The 8662-nt window shown below is 40.8% G+C and overlaps 1 protein-coding gene across 1 annotated transcript; it reads left to right on the forward strand.

The window, feature by feature from the left end:
* The first annotated feature begins 1367 nt into the window (after window positions 1–1367).
* zgc:195282 (uncharacterized protein LOC100192223 homolog) lies at window positions 1368–8326 on the forward strand. Its single transcript, XM_034188214.1, has 4 exons — window positions 1368–1541; window positions 6412–6506; window positions 6614–6668; window positions 8239–8326. Exons 1-4 carry the CDS (start codon window positions 1499–1501, stop codon window positions 8247–8249), a joined length of 204 nt encoding a protein of 67 aa, XP_034044105.1. The 5' UTR covers window positions 1368–1498; the 3' UTR covers window positions 8250–8326.
* Window positions 8327–8662: the final 336 nt, after the last annotated feature.

Genomic DNA, 8662 nt, shown 5'->3' on the forward strand with positions numbered 1-8662 from the left:
GTCAATCTTCGTTCCTACTCTCACCTATGGTCATGAGTGTTGGGTCATGACTGAAAGAACTAGATCGTGGGTACAAGTGTCCGAAATGGGCTTCTTCAGGAGGGTGGCTGGTGTCTCCCTTAGAGATAGGGTGAGAAGTTTAGTCATCCGTGGGGAGCTCGGAGTGGAGTCGCTGGTCCTTCACGTTGAAAGGAGCCAGCTGAGGTGGTTTGGGCATCTGGTAAGGATGCCTCCTGGGTGCCTCCCTAGGGAGGTGTTCCAAGCATGCCCATCTGGGAGGAGACTCAGGACTAGGTGATGAGATTATATCTCCACACTGGCCTGGGAACACCTCGGGAACCCCCAGTCAGAGGCGGTCAATGTGGCACGGGAAAGGGACGTCTGGGGTCCCCTGCTGGAGCTGTTGCCCCCAAGACTCAAACCTGGAAAAGCGGTTGAAGATGAGTGAGATGAGTGTAAATGAATTATGAATCACGAATGATGATTTGGACACAAACTGCAGCTTTTAAAATAAACTACTCATAAAACTGGAAGTGCAACATGTAATTTATTCAGACTTACGTACGTGAAATTAGTTTTAAAAAATGTCAAAATTTAAAAAAAATAGGAAATAGTTTGTAGGGACATTTCTGAGTGGAATGGAGGCAAAATAGTAAAATAAAGAAGTTAGAATAACTAAAATGAAATAAGTTGGCTACCGAATGACACAAACCCTTTTAATTAAAGCTAATGAAGTGAGCTAAACTAGGTAACTAAATGCTTTGATAAATGACTATAATAATCTCATGGCTGAGTGGGAATTAGTTAAAAAAAAGTGTCACACAAATTGTAACCTTATTTTTTAAGTTGAGTGGTGCGTTATTTTTTTTTTAGCGTGATCTTGTGATTTCAACCTCCAGCCACCTGCAAACTTGACGATCATTGTGTTGTAATTAAAGGGGTGTATGCTTTTGTCATTTTGATTTAATGCTTTATATTTTTAATTCGTTTCCATTCACACTGTAAAAAATTAACCGCTGTCCCAATGAGAAAAATTGATGTAACAATTTGCATAGTTTTTTTTATGTTATTTCAACTTAAAAAAAAATCTATGCAAATTGTTACATCACTTTTTCTTGTTGAGACAACGGTTCATTTTTTAGAGCACATGCAGAAACTTGCAAAAGCCAGAAGCAGGAAAATGCACTTACAATATTATTATCTCCATCTTAGAAATCATGTGATTGGAGATGTGAAACAACTGTGCGTTGTGGTTGAATATTTTCAGGTCAGAGTGTCTCTCTGTCTGTGACGTGTCACTCACCACTTCCTGATTGTGTCTGCAAAAGTCGGTTCCACAGCTACACTTTAACAGGTTTCCTGTCAATTTTCAGTCCATGCACTCGTGTGTACGCTCACTTTGAATTACTCTTTTCACTACAGCCACAGTGCACGGCAACACACAGAGACACACACACACACACACACACACAAACACACACACTGTACGTCTGCAGTAATGGTGGGATACTGTCCAATCTGTGGGAAGCCCGTTTACTTTGGTGAGTCTGGCATTTTGCATTTTGAAAGTCTTGTTTTCCAACTTTTGCCTGAATAAAAACCTTTTACTCATTAACTTTGAATTTGAAATGATGCTGTTTATGTGCACTGGTTAGTCATTTTGTAGCTGGTTTCTGATTGGTTTACCTGAGTTATAGTTACCAGTGTGGTTCACATCCTTCTCTGGAACTCAGTTATCATTATTTCAAATTAAAAAATAAAAAATCATCAGAGGTCTGAAGTATACCATGTGCCCTCTGCACACTGAGATATAACTTTGTATTATCAATTAATTTTAGCCAAATTGTTTCATTTCAGTTATTATTAACTTCTTTACTTTACCTCCGTTCTACAAACATGCAACAAACTGTTACCTTCATTTTGTGTGTGTGTGTGTGTCTATATTGGGTGGGGGGGTGTTAGGTTTATTTTAACTAATTTTAGTAGTCGGAATAAATTTTACATGTTGCAATTTCAGTTTTATGATCAAACTTTTTTATTTTAAAACCATCCCCTACTTGGGGGTCCAACTGATTTTTTTTTTTTTTTTTAACTGTGCACAATTTTTACCAAATGGCTAAATGGCTTTCACCCTGAAAATACTCAATTCAAGTTATACAAACTAACCTTATGAACCTTTTTTACAGTGTTGTGTGTTTTAATTGGAATTTCAGTACATTCGCCCTACTGAGGTTTCAAATCTTGCAAAACTTTGGAGAGTTCACCATTCCGCGAGATGTCAGTAACATTGAGACACTCTGATCAGGCTGCACTTTAACCACTGCACACGGACAACAGCATTAACATCGCAACATAAAACTCTTTGTATATTGTGCCTAAAACTCTCCTGAATATATTCTCTGGGTTTTTAGATGTTGCAGTTGTGTTTGTTTTATGTAAACATGCTAGAAGCTCAGGTTGTTTCTCTGTTATTTACAGTGGGATTTGCTGTGAGCCGCGATCACTTCCTGTTTATGTCGTTCTGGGAGAAAGTGAAGTTTGTTCTTTAATGTCCTGATTATTGTCCTTTACAACACTGTTTGTCCTCTATGTTCCAGAGACATATATATAAAATGTCTGAAATTTGCATTGTGTTTGTCGAATAATAATCCATGTAGTTGACATGGATTTGTTTGAGTAAATTTTCAGGGTCTCATGCAGTAAGTAGTCTCTTATTAATGTGATGAAAAGCATAAGAAATTACATTTTGGTTGTATAATATGTATAATGTTCATTTTCATGTGGATTCTCTGTGTTGTTTAAACTGCAGCAACTCTCTGGCACGCAAGGGATTATGGGATATCTCAGTGGGGCGAATCTGACCTGTCTGCAGTGCATAACTATATGATTATGTCTCAACAATGTTTTAAAGAAGACATCTGTTGTTTTCTCTACCGTCATCTCCGAGTCCCACCTTTTTCTTTTTTTTTTTCCAACTGATAACTTACAACGGAAGTCGTCGGAAGGCTCTGCACACCGGAATATATCCAGGTCCAATAGTTCATCTTACCAAACAATTACAAATATTTTGCCGATCAATATAAAATTTCGATCAGCTCTCAAGCCCCATCGGTTGCCAAGATCTAGCAGAATATATGTTCTTCCACATCATGTGTTTGTTGATCTTGAACATGATATTTTCAAATCATCTTGAAATATCTCCCTGAGAAATGTTCCCACCATTTTTTGGTGAAAATCGAAGCTCTCCAAGGCAAAGAAGATGAACATGGACATAACTAAATGGAGCTGTAATGTGTTACAGTGGTGTGATTTCATACTATGACGTCTACACACACGGGCAGTGGAGATTTTATGGTAAATGCTTTTTTTTGGGGGGGGTGCTGTGTTTTGCTTGACCTGACTGATCTGTTCCAAAGGTTAAACATCTGGAGGCACCAACCTGAGGAATATTCCCACCAAGATATTTTGTTGACACACACTCACACACACTGACGTCAGCATGCCCTCAGTCCATGCAGGGCCCACGTGGGATTGAGGACTTTGCTCAGAGGCACCTGAATGACTTTCCTGTCTGACTCTTTCTTACTTTTGGCTTTTCTTCTTCGGTTTCAAGCGCACACGTTCAGAGACTCACTCAAATCTCCATGAAGGCAACAGGATGTGGCTCAGCTGTCTGGGTTTCCTCCTTCTGCCTCTTTTAGTTTCCGGACGTCCTCTCCCACACTGCACAGCCTCAAACCTTCACTTTTAGCTCGGCTTTGCTGCTCTTCGACTCTGAGCTCAAATAGTCTGATATGATTTGTGACTTGCCTCTTTTTCTCCACATTATTTACAGCCGCACTGTCAGCTGACAAACATTTATTTAAGCGTTTGGTTCTGCTCCTCATCTGAAGTGTTTGGGTTCAAACTTGTCTTTCCCTTCCCTCTGTAATTTATGTTCCTGCTATCGGACCTGGACTCACTCTCGTCGGGCTCTGTGTTTAAACCAGTTTAATAATTTAATCCTAGTATACATGCATATTTAATAGATGTAATGTGTATTTTAATACTTGTATTATTCTCAGTATGTATTTCCTTTCATTCCAAATCAAATTACACTCGCCGGCCACTTTATTAGGGACACCTGTTCAATTGCTTGTCATCACAAATAACTAATTAGTCAATCAGACGGCAGCAGTGCATTTAGGTATCTAGGCGTGGAGAAGACAACTTGCTGAAGTTCAAACTGAGCATCAGAATAGAAACAGGATTTAAGTAACTTTGAATGTGGCATGACAGGCTGGTCTGAGTATTTCACAAACTGCTGATGTACTGAGATTTTCACACATAAAAATATCTAGGGTCAAAAAAAAAAAAAAAAAAAAATTTGTGGCAGTTGTGTGGACGAGAATGCCTTGTTGATGTCAGAGGACCGAGAAGAAAGGGAAGATTGACTGAATAGGCGACTACATGATGACATCATGGTAATATGGACCAACATCTCTGAGACAATCTGTGCCATGAAGAATTCAGGCAGTACTGGAGGCAAAAGTGGGTCCAACCCGGCACTAGCAAGGCCTACCTAATAAAGTGGCCAGTGAGTGAAAACTATTTCCTTATGTTGTCTTTGTATTATATTAATACACTTCATTTCTATCTGGAAGCCACTCCTCAGTAAAGGGCACATGGCAGCCCACCAGGAGTTTGCCAAAAGGCACCTGAAGGACTCTCAGTCCAGGAGAAACAAAATTTTCTGATCTGATGAGACAAAGACTGAAGTCTTTGGTGTGAATGCCAGGCGTCAGGTTTGGAGGAAACCAGGCATCATCCAAACAGGAACTGGGAGACTAGTCAGGATTGAGGGAAAGATGAATGCAGCAATAGAGACATCCTGGATGAAAACCTGCTCCAGAGGGCTCTTGACCTCAGACTGGGTGACAGTTCATCTTTCAGCAGGACAATGACTCTAAAGACACAGCCAAGATATCAAAGGAGTGGCTTCAGGACAACACGATTATCCATATTTCTCTGAAACTGAGATGAGTGTTATGTGCCGACGCGGGTTGAGGAGCGGACCTGCGTCTGACTGAACCCAGCGCTAAAATAACCAGAAAGCGGTTCCAATAACAAAACAATTTATTTTCCCCCTTTTGTGCAATACTCGGTGTACAAACATAAAACGCGTCTGTCTGGCGGAGTGAAGGACGGCGCGCTCTCCAGCGCCCAAAGGGATCGAAGCCCGGTGCCTCTGGACCCACGTTCACTGCCAAACACCCCCCAGGTGGACACGACAAACCGACTCTGTGAAGGATGGAAAAGGTGAGGTAAGTCAGCAGCTACAACTAATATCCTTCAAAGGCACACACTATCAGCAACACATTCAGGTCTGAATTTAAGCTTTATCTAAATGAGCAGCTTCTCACAACAGGTGGAGAATCATCTGTCCGCACGCCACGGCCGTGAGAAGCGAGCTGCACAACTCTCATCAATATTCACATATACTGCGTAACAAAATACCAAATTACTGTTAACAATTATTCAGACAATCAAATCACCTCTGATGTGTGCTGACAGCATGTGTCCCTCACCCGTCCTCCTTCACAGGCACGATGTGTCAAACCCAGGCGCGGTCCTCAGCGTCTCACAAACGAACGTCACAAGGTCGAGTTCCCGGCAATTCTGCTTGAATCACACATGGCTTAAATGCAGAACGCCATCTCATTATCTGCTTCAGCTGAAAGTCTTTAAGGCTGCACGTGAGCACCATCCACAGGTGCTGCACATCACGTTGATGAGGGTGAAGGACTCTTCTGCCAGCACCTTCTCCACAGACAATAAATCAGTTTGCATACCACCTGGAGAGCAAAGAAAAGAAAAGAACACCAAAATGTCCAGCCAAACCCCCCCAACACACAACAATGAGATTTCTCCTTCAGCAAGTCCAACAAAGTTCATCCATTCGAACGTGATCCATCTCGGCTTATCGATGGTGGAGTAATCACGCATCTCAACATAATGATTTTTATTTGGGACAAAACAGTTGAATCTGTTGAGCATTCTAATATCTGGCACTGCTTTAAACCTGATCATCGGCAGTGGAATACTGACCGTCCATTTGTTCCACACTGCCATCTTCACACACTTTGACACTCCTCGATGGTGCTTGATGAAGTAATGTTTGATGTATGTTGAGGACTGCAACATGTTTTCACCTCAAGTGTACACATTTCGAAAATGAATTGAAAACAAAAAAGAAAACTTTTTTAAAAATTGTGGTTTAATAAAGGGGCAAAGTGTTTTTATGTATTTATTTGTTCCATATACTGCCTGTTGCGAATTGTGCTCCTGGCAAATGGCACGTCACAGAAGCATTTACATATTAAAAACAATAAACAAATAATTGATTCCACCCCACCCCCATTCCCGGTCCAGGTGAGAAGAAAAGGTCCTTAGGGAGAGATTACCATCCTCTGTGTCTGAAGTGTCACAAGTGCAACAGACAACTGACAGCTGGACAACATGCAGAGGTATTTAAGAACAATGAATGAGGATTTTCATGAGGAATGTTGTGACAGGATGAATGACTAGAACTAACGAACACTGCAGTAAACATTTCCTGCTGTTTGTGTTTCAGCACGATGAGAAGCCGTACTGTTCCAACTGCTACCTGAAGAAGTTTTGTCCAAGAGGTAAACTGCATTTCTACACACCTATATACACTCAATGGCCACTTTATTAGGTATGTCTTGCAGGTACTGAGTTAGACCCACATTTGCCTTCAGAACTGCCTTAATTTTCATGGCATATATTCAACACAGCCCTGTGACAGACTGGCAACCTGTCTAGGGTGTACCACGCCTCGTGCACTATGACTGCTGGGATAGGCTCCAGCCCCCCGCGAACCTTAATTGGAGTAAGCGGTTGAAGATGAGTATGTGTGTGTGTATGAGATTCAACACTTTGTTGGAAATGTTCCCTAGAGATGTTGGTCCATATTGACATGATGGCATCAGTCGTCCATTCAACCAGTCTGTTCATTCTCCTCTGACCTCTGACATCAACAAGACATTTTCATCCACACAACTGTCGCTCACTGGATATCTTCTCCTTTTCAGACCATTCTTTGTAAACCCTAAAGATGGTTGTGCATGAAAATCCCTGTAGATCAGCAGTTTCTGAAATATTCAGACACCAACAACCATGACACATTCAAAGTCACTTAAATCCTCTTTCTTCTCCATTCTGATGCTGGTTTGAACTTCAGTAAGTCATCTTCACCACGTCTAGATGCCTAAATGCACTGCATTGCTGCCGTGTGATTGGCTGGTTAGCTAATTGTGTTAACAACCAGCTGTCTACAGTCCTTGGCTCTGGACTGGAAGTGTACCATTGTGCTGAGATTCATCACTGGTTGGAGTCGCCTCACCCACCACTGTGAGTTGTGTGCTAATGCTGGCATTCCTTCTTGGACTGTAAGGCAACATACACACTGGATGACTCTGCTTTACAAGGCTCTTATTGGGTTGGTTCTGACTTATGTATCCAGTTTTCTTCAGAGATCTGAAAGCTGTTATGCTCTACTCTCAAATACGTTGTATTTTTTTGTACCTCATGTTCAAACAGAAATGAGAAAGAAAGCTTTTAGTTTGTCTGCTCCCTCTGCTTGGAATGTCCTCCGATCTGAACTGAAACTGTCAAGGTTGATTTCTCTGAACGCTTTCCGTTCAATTTTAAGAAATCGACAATGGAAATCTTTTGAACAGTGCCTGTGTTTTAAATCTTAAACTGTCTTTTTAACTTACATATTGTTGCCATGACAGAAATGATTGTGTTTATTTGTTAATTGCTTGTGTTTTATATATTTTAATTGTAATCCTGATGTTGTTTAGTTGTCTATTATGACTTGGCCAGGTCTTGGTCACCCTTGTAAAAGAGGTCACGATCTCAATGGGTTTTATCTGGTTAAATAAAGATCATAATAACAAGTAATTGATCTGGTGTACCTAATAAAGTGGCCAACAAGTGTACGTGCAATATACACGAGGAAACTCAGCAGTGTTAAATTAACTCTGCAGCAAGTGCCTTTGATCAAATACAAAAAGTATTAAAATAGACTCTTTTAGACTTTAAATCAAGCTGATCAACGAGTTGACTTACACAGTGGTGGAGATATTAACACTGCAGTGTATTAATGCTGCAAATTGTGTTAATTGTGTGCTTGAGTAACAGCGACTCTTTTTTTTAATTATCTCCCAACAGGTAACAGGTGAGACTGTGTTGCCATGGAAACATATCAAGCTGTCCCAGAAACCAGACTGCATCAAAATGGACAAACTAAAGATGGATGCAAAACATGTAAAATCAAGACGCTCATCATCACTTTATGAGGGAGGAACGGACAGCAAATAAGGACAGATGGGTTGAAATTTTATTACTATGTCTACAATTTGAAATATTTATGAACCTGCAGTGATCACTTGATGTCACATGACATGAGCGTTTTTTTTTTATTTATGTCAGCTGGTATAATAAATGCATTTTTGAACATTAAGTTTTTATTCTGCTGGATGTTTCAGAATCTGTGTTGGACTGGTAAATAATCCATTAGGAAGACGTCCACCTGTCTTAGCGGTCACCAGCTGAGTGACGGCGTGCACCCTGGACAGGCCGTTAGTCTATCGCA

The sequence above is a fragment of the Thalassophryne amazonica genome, chromosome 15, assembly GCF_902500255.1.
Source record: "Thalassophryne amazonica chromosome 15, fThaAma1.1, whole genome shotgun sequence".
Classification (NCBI taxonomy): domain Eukaryota; kingdom Metazoa; phylum Chordata; class Actinopteri; order Batrachoidiformes; family Batrachoididae; genus Thalassophryne; species Thalassophryne amazonica.

Excerpts from the sequence above, each read along its gene's own strand:
- zgc:195282 (XM_034188214.1), top strand. The coding sequence starts at position 1,499 with ATGGTGGGATACTGTCCAATCTGTGGGAAGCCCGTTTACTTTG. Across the intron at positions 1,542-6,411 it reads TGGGAAGCCCGTTTACTTTG|GTGAGAAGAAAAGGTCCTTA; the intron begins GTGAGTCTGGCA and ends TTCCCGGTCCAG. Across the intron at positions 6,507-6,613 it reads CAGCTGGACAACATGCAGAG|CACGATGAGAAGCCGTACTG; the intron begins GTATTTAAGAAC and ends TTTGTGTTTCAG.